Below are 21,806 nucleotides of genomic sequence, written 5' to 3'. Positions count from 1 at the left end.
GCGATCGCAATCGCATGCTTTACGACGGGAGAGGCCATAATCAAAACGAATGTTAATCAAAACGGCAAACATTTTCAATGTTGCCATTACACTGTTTTTCCTTTTTTTTTTTTGTCCCGTAATGTGCTTTCACTGTATTAAATTCTTTTCATCTCGTTAATACTGTTTCTTTCGAATAAGACGCGATTAATTTACGACCAAAGAATGGATCTACAAGTCAGCTGATTATATGTCTATTCATTCTAATGCTCGCCTGATACGATGCCATAATGACGGAAATATATTTATCCTGCTCACTTTACGACACAATTATCGCGCTCGCCAATTAATAAAGAATATTTCAGCAAACGTAAATTTCATCCAAGTGAAAAATTCAGTATATTTAATTAATTTCTTTAATCCACGCGTCGTAACGAAGTTTTCAACGTTTATGAACTCTTAAAAGAAAAAACGCAATAAATAAAATGTCAAACAAATAAATATTATAATTATTATATTAAAAACATTGAAATTATCTAAAAAAAGCTGCTTGATATAAAAATTTATATATATATTTTAAATTTAAAAGATTTAATATTTAATTCAACTTTCTTTCTCTCTTTTATATGTCACACCTGTAATATGTGATTATTATAGTTTTGCCACACAATAAATATACGGAACACGTGTTAATAAAAATGTCCATCGCCGGAAACGACGAGCGTTTGCGAGAGTGCGATCTCGTGACGCGTCGGCGGTCAGTCCGTCTCGCTTTCCCAGCACAGACGGTGACTCCATCATCCCCTAATCGCACGGTCGGCTTGAGGATCGCGTGATGATGTTTTTAAACGGGGCATCCGTAGCTGGTTAACCGTACAGAACCAACAACATTTGCCTAAGCGTGTACACGCCAGCTCAGGCAGAATCACTGCGTTTGGAATAATGGTTCCTTACCTCGGAAGTACAGATTTACCCACGCCAGCGAGGTATGAGAAAGTAGATGCTGGAACGATCTGTTCGAAGAATAATATCTCTGCGTTGCGACGGTAAATGATCTATAAATAATAGGAAGTATTCCTGTTATTTGATAAGCAATTAAAAGGTTTAAAAATTTGTCAAAATTCGCACAAAACTGTTAAAATCGTCTAATTTAAGTGAAATAATCTTCGTGAATAATGAGAAATAAATGTACGATGGCCAGGAAGTATTCGGAACGATACGCTCGGTACAAGAGTTTATTAGGGTTTATTTACATGGGAGCAGCTTGCACAGCAATGGGTGTATGCGTTCTTCACAACACAAGCATTAACAATATAACGCTCTACACTAACTAACTAATCGCCGCGGCGATAATAACCCTTTAAGGTGCTCGCGGAGAAGGCGCAAAGTGTCGGATTATTGAATTTATGAAAATTGAAATCCTCGAATTTTTAAAAGCTCTTGATTTCACCTTGGAATCGCAGATCCTTCCACTCACTTCGCGCTCCTCCGCGCCGAAATACGGAATCGAAACATAAATAACGATAACAATAGGTCGTGATACGAAATATACAGCTTATGTTACAAGAGATAGAGGCGTAGTTACCTTACGTCGCAAATAGATATATGTATACCTATATACAGTAAAAAAAAAAAGATTTTAATCGCCGTACAACTTAGTTACCCTTAAAGATTGTATATACGTGTATCATGTACGGAAATTATGCCGCCTTGAGAGACAAGATGGTTACATATTTACAACACTCGCGTATTCCTCACGCGTGCAGCAATTCGCTAAACGCCGCCGTGATCTTTGCGATCGTTCACTCAATTTCGAAACAACGCGCGATGTTATTTGCACATAAAAAAAATATGAAGCTAAGAAGAAACGATTTTGGACAACGGAAATATCGAAACATGTTTATAGAATGAAAATATTTCATTAAATAATATTCCAAAAAGTACTTATAAAAAATACCTATATCAAATTATACAATTTAGTATCTCTTTTTCGTGTTTTTTTTTTTCTTTTCTTTAAGAATTGAATTTTACAAGAATCAATGTAAAAAGAGACTTTCAAATAAAAATATGAAAGAATAAGAATTGAATTTAAAATTACAACATGGTACCTTATTTCCGGCGCGTCCTCTGCAAGTGTAACAGATTTTTTTGTAATGATATCGTTTCCTTTTCAAAGTGTATCCATAGGTGTATCTCGACTACCAGGATCGCGGCGACTCTATCGCTTCCGATCGCTGATCGAAGCAGGGATATGCACAGGTCGGGCCCCTCTCAGTCCCAAGGTCCGGTAGAGAGACAACGGAATCGTTGAGTCACGTGAGACGGCTCGAGTCCTCTGCGCTTGCCACCATGCTCGCCAAAGGTCGAGAGTTCAACCGAGAAAGGCGGCATATTCAGACTCTCGGAGTCTGAACTCTGCGTTTCTTTCGCGGCGAGGAAGAAAGACCGGAAAACAATTCGACCGCGTCGTCGAAAACCTCTGACACCACAATTATCGTTGCTATTCACGCCGCGGATTCCGCGAGTTCGTCAATATCGGTACCGACATCCTCTTCCCGATACTGTGCGATGTGTAACACGTGCGACGAAAATCGATTTCCAATAGATGCACAGATATTTTGTAACAATTTATCTCCCTTTATGCATACAATATGAACGTTTTTTTTGCATACATTATGTATTTATTCATCTAACAGAATGGAGACCGGCTCCTTAAAAATAATAAAGATAAGGTATAATAATTAATAAATTATTAATTTAAGAAAAATATTGCACTTCTACATTCTGAAAAGAATGCCGTAACCAATTTTATAGAATTGGTATGTATTTTAAAAACCTAAAAAAAATAAAGAGGGAAAGAGATAATTTACGTTGGACAAGTGACACGACAGAAATCGATTCTCAACGCACGTAAAGTTTTTTCTTCATTTCTCCGTGAAGGAAGAATATTGCAAAGCGATATGAATCAATCACGCTTCGGTCTCAGTCGAGAAAGCTCACTTTCATCGCGTGAAAAGAAATTGCACGTTTCTCCTAAAAAAAAAAAAAAATAAAAAATCACACCTACCAAATTCATAGCTCAATTTATGAAAATCTTTCACATTCGACGATTTGGCTTTTTTCGTCGTGCAGCCTTAGTAAAAAGTCTCAAACTTTTCTCCGAGAAATTCTCACGACCAGTACTTTCTCTAACAAGACTATAAGAAAACCGGCGACTACGAAGGCGATAGATCCTGAGCCTCCCTACTGAGACTATCCGTGGGCGACGGGGTTGCCCTTCTGGACGGCGATGGCGACGGCACGGCCGGTGTTGAGGATTTCGGGGCGGTTGTCGTATGATAGGGCGAGAATCGGTGGTGAGCCAGAGCGAGCGGCGACGGGTAAAGGGGTCGTGGGGCCGCGGGACACGTCGGATTTTGCTGGGAACTGGTAGCGGCCAACTGCTGCTGATGATGCGCCGCCGCGAATAGAGTCGGACCAATTGACGAGGCCCACCACAAGTGACCTAATTGTTGTTGCTGCTGTTGTTGTTGTTGATGCTGCTGTTGTTGTTGCTGCTGCTGTTGATGGCTGGTACCAGCCGTCGGTGCGCCAGGATAAACCAAAGCCGGACTAACCAGTTGAGCGTAAGGACTAACAGCTACGGCCGCCGCCGCCCTTAATAACATTTGCGAACGTGCGGCCCACAAAGCCTTTTCCTCAAGACTAAGGTTGCCAACGGCGCCTGCCTGGAGCTGTTCCATCTCAAAAGGTAATCGATGTGGTGTAAACCTCAGTGTCTGTGTCTCCGCTAACATAGATTCCATCGTTTCTCTAAAAGGGAAACTGCTCCATTATGTATTCTGTTTTCTATCTATAATTCTTCGAATAGTTTCATTTTTTGAATCTTTATGCCTCCGTTTATATGACACTTCATTGATAAACAGTTTGTTGCACGCTTTTATTTGGAATTCATTCTCTTTTTTTCGACGTAAAGTTATTGATCTTTCTTTCAGAAATAGCCGCTTAAACAAGCTTTGACAAGCCGATAGCATTGTACTTTTGTATTTCAAGTATAATATTTCACGTAGAAAAAAAAAGAAAAGATAAATGTAAAATTTTTAAAGCAGCACAAAATTCGCAAAAAAGATTGATGATGTCAGATCGATTTTAATTTTACATAGGCAATTTTAAATTGTTTTATATAATTACAGAGGAGGAATTAAACTTGCCGTCTTGATAACATAAATTTATTGTCGAGCAACTCACCTCTCAAAGTCAGTAAGACGAGAAGAATCTCGAAAGCCCTTGGCGAACGGATTACTGTCAATCTTGAGCTTCGTGATCTGTAACAGACGGAAAAGCGGCGGCCGGTTAGTAACGTAGCGAACACGAGATTGGCAATCGGAGATCCGGTCGCCCTCGGATTCGCATTAAACATCGGGACGATCTCTCGCACATTAACCGATCTTATTACCCGGCGCTGCTCACAGCTTCGCTCGGGGAAAATTACGTCACCGTATGGTCAACGGCGCGTGGCGGAAAACGGCCGGCTGTTTCGAAACGGTTCGTTCCATCGATCGGGAGTCAACGGCTCGTAAAATTAGAAGAAGGCGGCGAAGCGACGTACCTACCATCGCGACGGGGAGAAGAGAGAAGGTAGGGAATCGGGAGGATTGGAGGGAAGAGATAGGGGAGACGCGTCGCTGATACACGGGTGAATCCTCCATGTTACGAGAACGAATTGGGGGATGCGCCAGAATTTTGGTGAAAAATGATAGTGGAAAGTCGAGACGCGGTGGTTGATTCATCGCCTGTACCGAGGCAGATATTACTTTAAACTGGGATGAGATAAGCGACTGCGATATTTGCTTGATATGAATGTCATGTATGATAGCTAATCCTTCGATAAAGTGTCTCTATTGCACGGTAGATGGATTTTTCGATTTATCGGTGATCAAAAGAGCCGACTGTACTTCAGAAAGTAACATGAGAAAAATTATAAAGTGCGATCTGTGCAATAAAAATACAGGTGTATAACGATGCAATATTTAATGCGTAAATTAAATACTGCAAAGGAAATGTTTCTTTTAAATCTTACGCAGCAAAATATGAAAAATAAAACCACTCCGCACTCACATTCACATTCTTCTGTAAAGTCATTGTTTTGCAGTTACATTACTTTCTCTATTGTCGTGTGTATCTTCGATTCTAATGGTTTCTTTTACCATAAAAGACATAATAATTTTCTTCTTTTACAACAGTGCTACTGGAATCCTTTGCTATGTTAACAGATCCTCTCGCTGCGAAGGCAGAGGGCTTTGTTCACGCTCGACATATATTCGAGAATCGACTAGTGTGGGTGGTCAACTGAAAAAGTTTGTCTACGTCTGTTAGGCTACACATCGTCACGTTTGTAGTAGACTCTTAAGTGATCAGGCTGCATGTTTTCCTTTTCCGTTCCGCTCTCGTTTATGCCAACCCCCACATAGAAAATCTACCCTAAGTCGGTTCTGTGTCCTAAGTTGGATGTTTCGCGTTACCTACTCAAGGCCCACCCACGATGCCGACGGATGCACAGGTGGCCCCCCCCCCCATTTTCTCTGCGTCAAAACCAGCACTGCCCTTTGCCTCGTCTATCCTTCATCTTCCGCAAAACCATCCGAGAACAGATTTCGTTGTCCGAAAAATATCTATTCAAAACTGTCGCAAAGTTTTCAAACACAAAAAAACGTGTTGAATCGACGAGATTTTTCACGCGTTTAAGCGTGAAATGACTCAACATGTCCGCAAAATGTAATGCTCACAGTGAAGAATTCTGATAAAAATGCTGACATTTTGAACAAAGTCCTGTTAAATTTCTTACATTTATTTTACCTACTTTTCTTAAAATCACGCGCACGCGATATTTCTGTTATTTGCTAACAGTACTTAATAATAATAAATTTAAAACACAAGTTTTAGAGGCAAGAAAAAAAAAGTGCGCATGTCTTGAAGGTTTTGAAATATAATTAATCATGAAATATAAATTAACATAACTTATAAATTTCTTAGAAATATTATCTAACAATAAATAAATTTTTAAAAAATATTATATAAATAATGTGTATTATTATAGAGATTTTGATAAAAAAATATAAAAGACTATCATAAAAATAATACAGTTTATTATAAAAAAATTGAAATATAATAAATTCATGATGCTTACACAACCTGAAAGGATTAATTATATCTGCGATGAGTGTTATAAGAATACAAATGTACGATCTTTTTTTGATAAACTTTCCAGATGCCAAAGATATTAGGTAGGCAAAAGCAAGTTTGGATTTGGTAATTGGGTAATTAGACGACGCGTTAATTAGCGCCTTTCCAGCGCTGGCGCTCGAAAGATGGAGAACATCGGCGGTATCACATAAAAATGTCAAACAAACGCAATGATATTCCTCGACGTGGACCCATCCAATTTCCGTCTGGCAAACCAGCAGGCATAAATCAACCTTGTCTTCCGGGTCGAGTGTCACGGACGAGATGTGATGCGGTTCGTTCGAACGACACGCTCCTACTGCTTTGACTTGGGGCACCGATGTCTTTTGGAAAGTTCCCCCAAGACAAGGCACAACACGCGCGTATTTATTTGGAAAAGAGAGCCGCTTGTCGCAACTCTAGTTACCCGTAGGTGGTCCAATTAATCCGTAGTGTTCGAAAACTCGGAAGCAAACGAGGCGTCACGTTTCTATGATAATAGTCCAATGAAAAGGAAAATTATCAAACTTTATATCGCCTCCTGTCCCTCCTTCCCATGTCATAATTTAATATCTTTTAATACCATTTAATATCAAATTATAGAATATTATTTAATGTTGATAATTTAAAATAAAAATATTATACAAAACAAAGTTTTTTAACAATTTTTTTAACAACGGATTTTAAGAAAGAATGATTTTTAACTAGAGATAATAGTTTTAAAATTAATCAAATTCCCTTCTTTAACTATAACTTTTATAAGGCCTGTCGTATCTTTTCATTTCTAACACGGAAGATTTCCCAGAGAAAAGCGACGACTCTTGTAACAACCTTTGTAATCTACTATATAATCGGCGCACATGTACAAGATAGCAGTCACACTCAATCTCGCCACATCTTAGCCGGATTTATTATATACGTCTTAGTCGATAGTCTTGATGACTTCACGAGTAAACCGGTATTCTCGATAAGCTCAAAGACACGCATCAGCATCTCCTTCCGCGTCCTGTCCATCGCAAGAGCAAAGTTGCATCGGCAACCGTCCAGAGTGGAAGTCGTCGCGCGAATTGAGTTTATCTACTCGTCGAAAGCTCGTCGCCGTTTTCGCGTCCTCAGAGGGCCGGGTGGAAAAAGAACAGAAGAAGAAAAAAAAGAAGAGGAAGGAAGGCAGCGAGAGGAGAGTGGCACTCTTGGCATGTCGAGTGGGTGGTCCAATTACCCTACGGTTTCGCGCTCACGAGCAGCACGTGCAGACCCCGGGTAATAAGACTCTTTCCTTCAAAGCTGAGGCTAAGCCGATGCTAAGCCCGGGGCCGCCTCGGTTTTAGTTACGATTCCGCTGACATCATTAGCCAAACATCTGGCCCGCCACCATCGCCACCATCACCATCGCCGTCAGCATCCTCGCTCCCTCGACAACATCTCGCCACCTCCGTCTCCGTCCTGCATCTCCTTCCTGCTCTGCATTCGCTTCTCGTCATCGGTCTGCCTGACGATTCGCGGCGACGTAGTCGTCGTCGTCGTCGTCGTCATTTTACGAGCGGATTGCCCGGGCGATATTCCGTCTCACGGGGGTCTTTGAAATCCGCGAGACCATACCGGACGCGAGTTTAGAACGACTTCTGGTCTTTGATATTGGCGTTTTACCGCGTTGTACCGACCAACATTCTCGTCGAGTTCTCTGCTTTACGGTGGATTTGTTGCTTCGCAATGGCGTGGCGTTTGTACATTCATTAAACATTCTTGTTTCCTTAAATACATTAATCTTGAACTTTTTAAATATCTTTCCTAGAATTTATCTCAAGTGAAGAATAGGATTCTATATATTATCTATTTAATCTTAATAATTGTAATTGAATGAGAAGTGTTAAAATGTTTTCATTTTTCCTCATAAATAAAAAATGATTTACGTTTTTAAAATTAAAACATTTCAAAAATAGCCTTTGTCAGAAATCCAAAAAAATCTTTCTCTTGTTAAATTTTTTATTAAAAAACCCAAAATTTTAGGCCTAAAACACCAATAATATTTCTTACTTTTTGATATATCATTTATTTTAGTAAAAATGAGTGCCTTGTTTTATATTTAGATTTTTTTCGCATTCCCAAAAAATTTTGACAAGAGTTGTTTCAATTAATTTCAAACAGTGCAAAGTATAAAATATGAGACCCTGTTATTATACAATACAAATATAAAATTAAAATGCTATGAAAACAATTTTACATAAGACCTCTAAGTTAAATCGCCACATTTAAATCGATTATTCAGGTAAAAAAATCGCTCAATCTATTTCACACTGATTGACGAAATTTCCAGCAACGGCGTTGAAGTCCCGACGCCACTGGGACCAGGCTTTCCGACAAACGCGGCCGGCCCGTCGAAGTTATACGATTTCGCTGACACGGCTCGGCCAAACGCTTGGACCACTTCCCAAACCGATTTACGATGTCGGCTCTGTAGCGCGCAGCGAGTGGTACACCGCATGATAAATTCGCCTAGCATGCTCGCCGTTCTGCTTCGGCTCGGTAGCCCCCGAGCCCCGATGCCCGAGCAGCGCATCGCCCGCCGCGTGCGAATAAATTCTCGACGAGAGACGCGTCCCGAGAGATGACGCTCCGCCACGCATGGGAACGCATGCCACGTCGTGCACGATACGCGAAGTGCGAACGAGACATCCGGCGCGCTCGCGAGTCATTAGAAAGAACGGGACGATTAAGATTATCAAGCGCGGCCAATGTGCGTAATAGAGTTTTAAGCGTAAACACGCGTAAGAAAAAAAAAGGGGAGAGGGGGGGGGGGAAATAAAAAATTATATGAAATAATGTCATGAAATAAAAATACGAAAAAGCATGCGGATAAAGTTTTACAAACTTGTTAAAGGGAAGAGAGATACTGAATTAAAAGTCTCTTATATTTTTTAACTGTGAGAAAGAAAATATTAAAAATATTTTTTTTCAATTTTATTTCATTTTACATTTCGAATGAGAAAAACTTGAAATGATTGGGACACGCATCTTAAAGTTTCAAAAGGCTGAATAAAAGTCGCGAATTCATCTCGTTACCCACGACAATGCGCCGAACGTTCGTGCCGTCATCACGCACGTACCTCTTCGTACGAGCCTTTTTGCGGCGCGTCACGTCCCGCGGGAGGAGACCCTGATCTCGTCTTTAAACCGCCGGTTGCCGACGTATGTATGTACCTACGACGCATACCGCGCTCGCAAAGTAATTTTCGAGAATCCTCTCCGCGCCGATCGTACGGAAAGATGCCGCCTCGTCATTACTGACGGTTAATAGGCGAACAAGAAGCCGCGTCTACAGGGTGTTCCATCGCTCTATCGATTGACGAGAATTTTTATTTCTTTTTGACAAAAGTTTAGTATGAATTTAAATGTATCATTTAAACGTGCGTTTTAATGAAAATTAATTTTAATTTGATATGTACATTATACATGTAATATATACCGCATTTTCTAAATTCTTCATCTAAATATGATTCAAAGAAACGGATGTTTTATTTTCCACCTTTAGAATTTTATATTTTGCTGTTATTATCCTCGTTATTTTATGACTCTTGCATTTTACAGATCTGCGTTAATAATGGGACACCCGGTATCCTCGCAAGCGCCGCGGCTCCGGCTCTGAAAGCGCGTCACGCGACGAAAACTTCAATGTAAAATTTGCGCGTTTCCGAGGCTGCGACGTCCACGACGTGGTGGAAAGTAATTTTCTGTCGAGAAACGCACACGCACATGTGGATCAGACCCCGTCATCGACCGGTCGGCTTGCCGGCCCGAGGACAGATCGGCACGGCTGATCGAAGGACAGGTAGCCAATTACGTCCAGCTGCGGAGCGCCGGACCGTTGAAAATTGAGAGAGAATTTGCGAACACAGTGGGCGGAGCGGACCCAAGCGGGACTCAAGTCGGATGTTCCCGGATATTCCGATACCGATATGTACTCGCGTGCAGATCCATTTCAGTCCGGCACCAGGAAGCTGTCTTTTACAAAATTAAAGGAAGAGATGAGGAAGAGGTCGAAAACATCAAAACTTGACCCTAATTGTATGCTTTTTTTATACTCAAATAATTGAGAAAAATATAAATCCAAATTACAGTCGTTATATTTATCAAAATAAATTCCAGTATTAGACTCTCACATATGTTTCTCAAGGTTTATAAATAATAAATAAATATAGATAAAATTTTGTAACTTTATGATATTTTCAGACCTGTCGCAAATTATTGACATGCATAAGATATGATAAACTTGTAAAGAATTAATGTAGATTATTCATATAAACGTTTAAACTAACAAAAAATGTATAAAAAAAATGTCTTGAATAAAAAAAAAATATTTTTTAAACATATAATTTACTTTCCAATGCCAGCTATAGCTTATTCCACGAGTTATAGCATCTGATCTTCATGCTCGACGATTAAGATCACCGTAATTGATTAATAAGCGAACGATTTCTCCCAGCAATAATAATTCACGGCGCCGTAGATTTTTGATAGCTAAAGCCGTTAATTGCGCGCAAAAGATAGCCATTATGAAAATTCTGAGGATGCGTGCTCGAAGCCAATTTAAAATTGAAATGCCGGTAGGGCGTTCGCGCACGATGATTAAAAGGCTCGTCTAATAATCGTCCGATAACGCTTCGCGTATTGTTTCTACGCGCGCTCGTAATCAAATTTGCAAGACTAATTGCGCGAGAGAGGCGACGCGGTCGGCAACGCGGCGGATAAGCATCGTAAACTTCAGCTTAGCGCGGAATAAAGTCGACATTATTTCACGCAACGATAACATTCCGTTTATCGGCGAACACGCGCGCTTGTTCTCTCATTACGGAAACACCGATGCGGGTCAAAATGTGTATACGAGCGCGATATTACGCGCTTAATTGCGCTAATGGCCTTACGCGACAGTAAATCATGCTGCATAATGGATAGCCTGATGCTTTTTTAATCGATGTGATCGGAAACGTCATGGAGATCCGCTCGTCGAAACAAAGTCTAAACATCATTATTCCAATAATGTAATATTTTATAACGAGCTATTTAACTCATTTTCAAACGAAAATTACCTTAAAATTATAATTTTTCGAATATTTGGGTTTTCGAATAGATTGTCAAATTTTAAATATTCTTTTGATTTCTCCAAATGTCTAAGTAGAATGAAAATTCTACGTCACGTGTTTTCAAAACTTTGGATCTTCTTGGATTCCGGAGTCTTTGAAATCTAGAATACTCAGAATTTTCGAAGATTTCCAGCATATCGGATTTTTTTTTTTTTTTGTCTTATTTAGATCTACGTATCCTCGAATTCTGAAGTTTTCGAATCCTCTAATATTTACATCCTCAAATTTTAGACTCTCTTTACTCTACCCGGAGATCCCCTTTGATACTCTAATCCTCGCATCCTTAAACCTACGGATCTTGCGAGATGTAGTCCGTTTAGATCCTGGGATAATATCTTCAGGCTTTCGCGATCCTCGAAACTCCTTCGAGGAGCTTACGAAGCGTTATCGTCCCCCCCTTATACGGCTCCCTGAGTCGCACACACCCGGTAGAGAGCGCGCGAAATGAAGCCGTAGGTAATTGAAAGGGATGCTTTCGCACCCGAGAGAGGCCCGAGTCTCTAATAATAGATTTAATAGAGACACGCTCATTGAAGAAAGGAGGTTCCCCGCGCTCTCTTTCTCCCTTTCTCTCTCTCTCTCTCTCTCTCTCTCTCTCTCTCTCTCTCTCTCTCTCTCTCTCTCTCTCTCTCTCGTCTCGTCTCAGCGCGCTATTTAGTGCCGCTTGTGTGCTCGCGCCGCCACGCTCGCTCGCCCATCACGCCGCCTTTTTTCGCCCTTTGCCGCCAAAACGCCGGCTCTGCCACTATGGTGACGACTAGCGATAAAATTAAATTATCATACGCCGACTGATTTATAAATACGTCGCGACGCCGCGAGCGACGTTTTAATTCGACCGCGATGCCTTTGTCGAACGGGTGGTCCGTTTACGCGCGATTACTTTGATTTCGAAAAAAATTATGCATTTGTATCTCGACGATTTTCTCTCATTCTTCATGATAATATAATATCTTAAGTTCTCAACACGCGATGTTGATTATTGTGTGTGATAATTTTAAAACTCAAATTTAAATTCTAAAAAAATAAAGTGATATATTTGTGTGTTACTCATTTAAATTATAAAATTTTGACATTTAAGACATTTTTTATTATATATTTCATGTTATGATTCTCAAAACTATCCATATATTAATATTTTAGATAGAAAGAAACTAATTGCTGTGTCTCTTATTAAAATTACAATCAAAAATATTTTATGGCAGTATTAAGAAAGAAAGGCTTTATATCTCTGACACAAGCAAAAATGTTTTTGGTACATGCTGGATAATATCGTGTACGTACCTAACTCATGAAAATTCACGCGATCACTTGAGCGTTAATTCCCGACGGCTGGTTGCATGCCGGCCAGTGTCGAAGGGCCTCGAGAAAAGTGTGATATCAACACGATCATTAACGTCACTTCGACGTCGACGAGCGGAAGCGAATTTTAATCTCTGCTCACGCAACTCGCGTGTTGCCCTGTCTGGGACAGCGAATTAATTAACCCTCTCGTGGAGAACTCGCCTTTAATGTAGTCCGTCTAAAGCTTTGAAGGACATCAGATCGCGAACAGCATCTCGTTCGAGGTGTCTCGGACAAGCGATATTTGGTAAGGAGATAATTCGTTCAAGATATATCGAATGAACAACGTTGGATCGCGAGATAAATAGTCTATGAATGTGAAAGAGACTACGACGTCAAGGCGATGAGCCATCGTGTTCCGTGTCAGCTTCCTCTTCAGCGTCGAGAGCGTCGAGAGGGGGCGGAGTAGGCATCAGGTTCGACGAGATCGAGACACACAACCGCCGCACCGCTGTGTGTGGCTGCGAAAGAGAAGGCTTATAGTCTTTCCTCCTCTTCTTCTTCTTCCTCTTCCTTCTTCTCCCTGTCTCATTTGAACGCGATTATTTATGTTTTCTTTCGTTCGCGCTCGCGCCGACGCCGACGCTTGCAGCCACTAAAACCATCGCCAACCTCCTGCCTCTTCAGTCTCTCTTCTGCCTCTTTTGCTTCTTTCTTCCTTGCTTAAACGTCGATCTTGACGAGAGGGTACAAACAACCGGGTATGGAGAACTTTAGAAATTTGAGTATCGAAAAGCTCGACTACTGAAAAATTGGACAAGTGGTCTAGAGATGTTTAAATACAGAAATAAAAGTTAAATAAAGAAATAAAAAATTCAAATCCATAGAAAATCCAAATGTTTTAGAATTCAGAAATCTAATCATTCAATGATGTAAAAGTTTAAAAATGATTTTAAAAATTCTACAATATTTTTCAATCTAAAAGATTCATAGAAAAAAGACTGCGAGATTTAGAAACCTCTTTCTGTCAAAATGTAAAATTTCAATAAACTAAGCTTCCTTATTATAACAATTTCTTCTCTCTTCTTTCCTTTCTTCCTTCAGCTTCTCTTCTGTATTTTTTTATTCTTGTTTTTGTTTCTTATTCCTGTTCCTCTTCGTGTTCTATTTTCTCACTTTGGGTGTCCCGCTTGGCTCATTTGGTAATGCTCGAGCGCGGTGGCAAGTGTCTGAATTATTGCCCGACACATATGGCGATTGTTAAGGGGCATGGTCGCCCATATTTTTGGACATTGCCCTACATAGACTAGCGACGGGTTTATGGCGTTGCCGGGTGATTATTTCTGGCATGTCGTTACATCGAGACTTTATATAAATTCATCCAAGATGTTTATCTTTCTAACGCGATTTTATTCCGACGGGCTTGAGATAGCAAAAACGATTTAACTTTCAAATATAATAATTTAAGGTAATTTGTAGTCGTGTTTTCTTTTTTACAATTAACATTAATTAAATTTTTTTATAATGAAATTTCCATACAATTTTGAAATTTATGCTAACGACGATTAGCTTGGTCGTACAGATGGAAAAAAAAAAACGGCACAGAATGCCATTTTGATGAAGCTCGATCACGCTGCGCAGCCTTGAATGTACAATAACTTCCGCATCACGCCGATTGCAAAGTAAGCCGCGCTCATTTACTGATGTTAATGTATACTTACACACCTAATTTACCGCAATTTTGCAGACGGGAGAATCGTCGCATCCTGTGACGAGGACACGATGATGTGCGACCGCGAGCGTACGCAAACACGTCGTTAAACGCGTGTCGCAATTACATCACCGGGTAATGCATATCGGGACGAAGCGCGCATTACATCTGGAAACGGCGCATCCGCAGGACATAGCGTCCCGCGACGCAGGATAATTATTCGTAATCGCATAATTGTCACGGATTTGTCTTTATGCCTCGCGTTTCCGTACTGCTTTGCGCAATTAGGTACTCGGAACTGAAACGCGTGCGGTCATCATACGTGCGTTTCTTCTTAACTCATAAAATGCAGTCGAGAAAAAAAATAAAGAAAAGAGAAGACATTACTTATTACAATATGTACTTTGAGGGGACTAAGTCTCCTAAAATAATTTCATATGATTACTTCAAATTAGTTTGATATAATTTAGATATACACAAGGTGATCGACCTAACCGCCTAAAATATATTCTATTTCTAGTGTAACTTTAGAGTTTTATGTAACAAGAAATTTATCTTTTATCGTACATATTTTTGAAAATCCTGAAAACATTTACCAAGAACTTTTCTTTTAAAGTAAAAAAGAATATTATTGGAAAAATAATGGAAAAATATTACATTATATTACACTTTTTGTATAAAGTTGTAGAGAAATAAAAATAGAAACCCATTGCTCATTCACTAACTTAAGTATTCTAGAGTTACAGTACGCTTATTAATTATTTGACAGAAAATTGAATGTGATTATATTCTCAGCAAACTTAATAAAATTTTCAACGCGTCTGATTTTCCTTGATATTTCATTCTTGATTTTCATTAAGCATTATATGCTTCTATATTACAGTCGACATATTGTATAATTACATATAATTCGAGATTGCTGAAACTTAAAGCTAACAGTTTCAAATAAACATTTTTTCATCAAAGAGATATAGGGCGTAACTTGCGAACAATCAAAGAGATATCATCGTGATAAAGACAACAATGGAAAGTATAATAGATGAAAAGAGAAACTTGAGCTGCCTGAAATGATAAACTTCAATACGACGACCAGAAATATACTACAAAGCAGAATACCAACATCTTGTTGACAAATAAATTTCCAGAAGTAGGAAGCGCTAAGCATTTCGACAGGAGCAATGAAAGAGCGAGTACAAAGAGGGGACCGCGAATAATAGACGATGACGAAGACATTGACTGTGACGTTGTCGTCGATGAATAAATGCAAAGTAACGAAAAAGAATAATATCCGAACTGCTAAGGTAGCTGCGTAAATGTAGCTGCAAATAACGAATGACCAAACTACAATGGCATATTTAGTGATAGATTTAATGATAGATTTAAATCAGAGAAGTGGAAATTTGTCGATAGTCGATATATCATCGATGCACAAAAGCAAATACTGTTTTGATAAAAACAACTTAAAAACACAGATAATTATGTCACAGATGATACAAAAAGGTATAAGTGTAATCATTTGTCATATCCCGATTCTTAACGCTAACTATTATTATAACATTTAATTTTCAATTAAAAACTGAAAATGTATTAAAATGTATTAAATTCTTAAAAGGTAATATTTTATTCGCGTTCTGAAAGTTTAACTCCAACTTCTCTTTTTCTTCATTCTGTATTTTTATTTATAAAAAAAAAAAAAAAAAAAAAAAAAAAATTTAAAGAAACGCAAGATACGCTAAAGTCTGCGATGGAAAGTCCGGTCGTGGAAACGTTAGTTCGTATAATGGATGTCTACAACGACGGGAAGGGGAATGAGGAGGGGAGGGGAAGCAACGAAGAGCACGACTGCCACGGAGAGAGGAGGCGACATCAGGGGGCGATAAGGAGCTCGACAGAACGGATGAAGGAACTCTCCGTCGAGCGCGGCCGGAGGGAAGGAAGAGAGGCGGCAGTTAAGTTATGAATTATGACGTGGTACGAGCGAGAAAGACGAATCGAGTCGGTCGCGTAGGTCGTTACGAGGCCTGAGAAGGGAAGCGCGAAGCCTGATGGGGAAGGAGAAAGCAAAAAGCATCCGCAACGATACGCGGCACTGCCTTTGGGGAAAGAAGGTAGCCCCTGCTAAACGAGCGCACCCCCGACAGTGACTGTGACGATGACGACGATGACGACGAGTGACGGGAAACGCGCTAACCGCGACGAATGGCTTTCGAGACGGTGTACTCTGAGCGAGCCCGCGGAATATCCATGCCAAAAATCGCTAGATCATATACACGGATACGTGCCGACGCCGGCGATGAGGAGCCGAAGTGCTAAGATCGTTTGCCATCGCGATCAACTCGCGAGTTCTCTTTCATCTTTTTGCTACCTAACATATATATGTATGTCTGGGAGACCACATAGTGTTGTAGTTGACTTTAATAATATTTAAGAATATCCCAATGCTAAATTGTTTAATTTAATTTTCATTTAATTAATTTTCTAAATCCAAATAAGATGTCAAAATGATAAAAATTGATCATTTACAATTAAAAAAATTAATTAATCATTATTTCTGTTAGTACTGTCATCACTAGTTTATCTTTTTATCAATACTCTATTAATATTATTAATATTCCCGTTTTATCTATTTACTAAAAACTATTTCAGACTCGTGTATCTCTGTAGATCAACTATCTTTTTGTACAGTCTTTTTAATATATCACCGATCTCGATCTTGTCGACAACACTGTAGCCTCCTCTTTCACCGAATCTCGGGTGGTTTGCCTTGTCTCACGTTCTAAACAAGTCGTATCTACTTATCCATCTACCTTGCAGCATCCGCTGTCCACTGCGCACTCAGCTGCATTTCTACATCACTAACGTGCATTCCACGATGCACCTTTATCCTTCTTCATCTCTTTGCTTTTATTCGACCGCGACGCGTTCGCGATGATCACTCCCTCCCTATTTCTTTGCTCCTGATCCCGCTGCTTTTACATTCTATCCTGTCTATTTTCGATCTCGCTGAAAAACTACAGCGACGTTCGCATATTCTAATCAACGTTACTGCTAAATGAATTCAGAGGTCACTTTTTAATTCGCGGTTTTTTTTATTCCTATCTACAATTTCTGTAACTGATTTTTATTTAATAATCAATATAAAGATGAAAATGTCGAATAAAATATAAAAAATATAGAGAAAGTTAATATTAAAACACACTTTGTATAAAGTGTGTATTAAACCTTCTGATGTTCATGACAGGTTTTGTATAAAGCTTGACTGGTCGTGACTTCCGCTCAGCACGAAAGAACATCCAACATACCATTCCGTAAAGGCCTCGACTATCGAAATAACGATCGGTCGACGATATTCGACGCGTCTCTTCAGGAAGACGTAGAGAAAAAGAAGGAGAAAAAAAACGACGACAAGCGAACGGAAGACACTCGAAGGTGACGAGGAAACCGCAAAGAACGATAATGACGAGACGAGAGGACGCAGAAAGCGAGAGGCACAAAAGAGAGGACGTCGTGGAAGAGAAACTGGCCCGAGGTAATTGCCGGGGTGTCTCTTCGCACCTCATCATCATCATCAACAGCCGCGTCGCTCTCGTCGTCGTCGTCATCGTCGTCGTCGTTGTCGTTGTCGTCGTCGTAACCGTCGGTCCCCGAGACCACCCGTTAGAGTTGGTTTTCGTCTGCATTAGATATGGCAAACGAAACGCGTCGCATCTTTGTCAAAAGCTGTGTCGAAATGACGACAAGCCTAAGTGAAACGTTTCGCAATCGATAAAACAAATAATTAATGATCGTGAAGAACATTCGGTATATAAGGTTTAGCGAGTTAAATTACGAGATCATATTAGAAACTTAGAATAACCAAATCGCCGCTAACTCTCTCTTATGTGATTGAATTGTTACATCTTACTTAAAATTATTTACTTTAAAATCATTTAAGTGATTTGAACATTTCCGTTTAGTGTCCCTTTAATAATTAAAATATCGAAAGATTTGAAATATTACAAACAAACTGATGTAAATGTTATTTTTTCGAAAATAAATTTATTCGAATAAAGTAAAAAAAAGTTTGTTTATACGTGTGAAATAAGAACGCGGACAACTTTTTTGTTTAAAAATAATTCAAATAAATTATGTACTTGTTCTAAAATACATTTAATTCTTCAGAGATCGAGAAAAAAGCCCGTCATCTCTCAAGGGAAACGGCCCGTAGCCATGCTGCCTTTCGTGATAAAAAGAAGAGAGATCGATTAAACGGGACTAGGATAAACATCGGAAACGAAGCCAGATAGTTGTCCGTTGTCGCCTTTGAGAGTCATAGATCTAACCTACGTCAAGGTCCGAAATTCCAGCCGCCGCGGCTGCGAAGGGAGGAGGACGGGAATTGTGAGTTCCTCTCGACGGTGACGGTGGCGGTGGAACGAGACGCGCCGCGACGCCCGTGGAATGCGAACGACGCTGACCTGGACCACACATGACGCCGCGGCGTGGCGGTCGGTTCTTAAACGACTATCGTGAAATACGATAATGCCCGTCTTTCTCGTGCGCCGAACACAGAATCTGAACTTGGACACGGAAGACGGTTTCTCGTCGAGAAAGAGAGAAAGAGGATTGCAACTCCCGCGTTCCTCTCACGATCACCTCGACAGTTGCACGTGTTGCGCCTTTTGATAGTTGCACGCTGTGCTCTAACAGTGGCGAACCTATTTAGAGATTCTCGCATTCTCAGTGTACTGTATATCGTTGACTTATTTCGCACATCGTCTATTTATAACGAATGTCAAAAAAATATTATTGATTCTAACGTGAATTTTTTAATGCCTTGCGTATCATATATTTTTTACCATCAATTATATTAAAAATTAAGTCTACTACTCGATTTTGAAAATCAATTCGGAGAGGAGAGTACTTTCCCTTAAAAATATGTATGTTTAAATTATCAAAAATCATTGTCGAAGAATTCAATTAAAATAACAATATTAATGAATATATCACACGTGCAAAAATAGATAAAAGCGTAAAATATTTTTCATGCAGTTGCTTTGTAAGAAGAAAACGTATAATTCTCTTGATACGTGTTCGCAATACTTATTAACGTGAACCTCGTGTGTTCCGCGAGGTGTCTTTGCGCACGGTCGCTCGTTCTCGACAGAAACGATTATCGGGATGAAAGAGAACCGCGGCGGACGAAATGGAGGAACCAGTCCCGTGTGGCCGAGATGCGGAGAACCGGAGGCGACCGGACGGACGTAGGAGGACTCGGCCGCGGCCGTGCGAAGGAAAGACGAAGATAGAAAAAGAGAACGAGCGAGAGAAAGAGCGCAAAAAGGAAAGGCAGGAGTGTAACGGTAGCGAGAAACAAAGTGAAACTTACGAGCTGATTCTGATAGGCGGTGACAGCGGTGAATATGGCCTCCGGGAATATGAAGGTCTTGTGCGGTTCCTTCTCGAGGTCCACGATCGGCTTAGCCGTGCCCGAGTCCGGCCGCTTCACCAGGTGGATCCTCGGCTGGTACTTGTGCATCGAGTTCAGCACCAGCTGCAAATTATCCGAAATTGTACCATCAGTAGAGATTAATGGCGATTAACGGCGCAATACATTTGTAAATAAACGTGCTCCATTTTCCAATCACAAACGATTCCCGTGCTTTATCCTCGAGGTTACCATACTGTCAAAGTATTGTAAACAAGGGCGCACATCTCTTTTACAATAGTTTATTATATATTAATTTACAAACATTTTTGCATCCTACTCTTTCGTATGCCAAGTTATAAACAGTTTATCAATTTTGATAATTTTTAAAATATATGTACATACTGTTTTGTCTACACTTTTTTATTAGTATTTTAAATTATCAGCTTTTTTCGATCGCACACGAAATTCAGACACGATCATCACTTCTCAATTTATGTTATTAATTCAAAGACGGGAGTGAAAGTTGTTTGCAATCGGAAGATCTCTCGCAATAATTACAAGTATCCGATTTCATCCAATTAAAGTCAAAATAAAACGATTGAAATGGATAACGATATTATCGCGCATGCGGACAAGATTTTTCATTCCTTTCGTGTTACGCATTTCTATCCCTTATTTCCAAAGGTCCCATTAGGATAACAGAATCGCTGACGGCTTATCATTTCCCGAGGACGAAGACGCGCGCGGAGATTACATCGAGTTTCACGTCGCGTCGACTTTCGTCATTCGGGGATTTGAATCGGCGACGAAGCCGAGAGCATGCGATAGCATTAACAACACAACACGGGCGGAGAGATCGGCCGCGGCAAGAAAAAGCGTATGAATTAGAGGAGCACTTCGGGCAGGGCGAGCTCCCCGTTACCATTCAAAAGAATCACTTTGCCCGCGTCTGGCAGCGTGTAATACCTTGAATACAAAATGAGTACCGTGAAGAAGCGCTGCCCCGATCGGAGTTCCTATTTACGTCAGTCATCCGATGAATTAAGGGCCCCGATCTCGCGCCGGCGAGAAAGAGAAGCTCGGGCTGACAATGAGACGGTGGGAGGGTGGGGGTGACAGAAGATCGAGCTAAGAGGGGGCGAAGACGCGGCTGAGATTCCCGTGTCTTATGACAAACGAGACAACGGACTGTCAAATTATCCCGTGGAGCGACTAAATCGCGCCACGATGAAATTCGTTTTATCAGCGTCATTTTTCTCCTTTTCATAAGCGAGACCTGCGGTAGGTCGCAATCAATCAAGTTTGCGACCACGATGACGTCCTTGATGACTTTTTGATTTCAAGAGCAATGTGAGAAATTGATTCAATTAATTCTTTGTAAGCACAATAATATCCCACTCGAAATATTACTTTCGCATATTGAAAGATCACTTTAAAATTACTTAGGAATCTCGTACACCCGTATCTAACGCTTTATTTTCTTATATATAATTCACATTTTTTTAAATTCTTGTAAGCGCTCCGTCAACGTCATCGCCGTTAAGCTCTACAAGTTGCAAGTCTAAGCTAAATCAACCGTGTCGTGTGATTACGGAAAAAGAAAATTATGCGGAGAGAAAAATATGCTCTGAAATGACGTAAGAGGGTAAGATAAGTACGACGTAAAAGCTTTCCGCGAGACAAAATGCCATCGTGTTGCGTTCCAGTTTGCTGAACTTTGTTGAACCTAACAATCGATGCCGGTCGATTTATTAATGCAACAACTAGCGGACGCGGTAGGCGTGCACTCGCTGTCTTCGACGCCGACAATGTCGTACTTTTAGCCGCAGCTGCGCCGAGTAACGTATAAAAGTTTAATGCGCGAATTGTCTCGGAACGGCCACGTCTGCAATCGCGAGAAAATGTGAAAAATATAAAAATATGAAGAATTTGTGGTCCGTGAAAAAATGTCGATTCGACAGACTGCTCACCCGTACATGATATTAAAATTAATCGAACAAGATGAAAAAAAAAGTTATTATTATTACTTCTTTCGAAGATATTTCTTTTTGAAAAATTATAAAAT

At 40.1% G+C, this 21,806-nt stretch overlaps 1 protein-coding gene across 2 annotated transcripts in view; it reads right to left on the bottom strand.

Moving 5' to 3' along the window:
- Positions 1-1,184: 1,184 nt before the first annotated feature.
- The window catches only part of LOC140663758 (uncharacterized), a 46,193-nt gene continuing 25,571 nt past the window's right edge, over positions 1,185-21,806 (bottom strand). The window contains exons 4-6 of one of the 2 annotated variants that reach the window (XM_072888203.1): positions 19,700-19,864; positions 4,228-4,304; positions 1,185-3,804 (exon numbers count right to left, since the gene is read on the bottom strand). In XM_072888203.1, coding sequence (XP_072744304.1) covers positions 3,195-3,804; positions 4,228-4,304; positions 19,700-19,864 — 852 coding nt within the window. In that variant the 3' untranslated portion in view covers positions 1,185-3,194. The remainder of the gene's footprint in view (positions 3,805-4,227; positions 4,305-19,699; positions 19,865-21,806) is intronic. The other variant, XM_072888204.1, reaches the window with a different exon arrangement.

Source organism: Anoplolepis gracilipes, chromosome 3 (genome assembly GCF_047496725.1).
Source record: "Anoplolepis gracilipes chromosome 3, ASM4749672v1, whole genome shotgun sequence".
Taxonomy (NCBI): Eukaryota; Metazoa; Arthropoda; class Insecta; order Hymenoptera; family Formicidae; genus Anoplolepis; species Anoplolepis gracilipes.
This window is presented reverse-complemented; position numbering and strand designations above follow the sequence as displayed.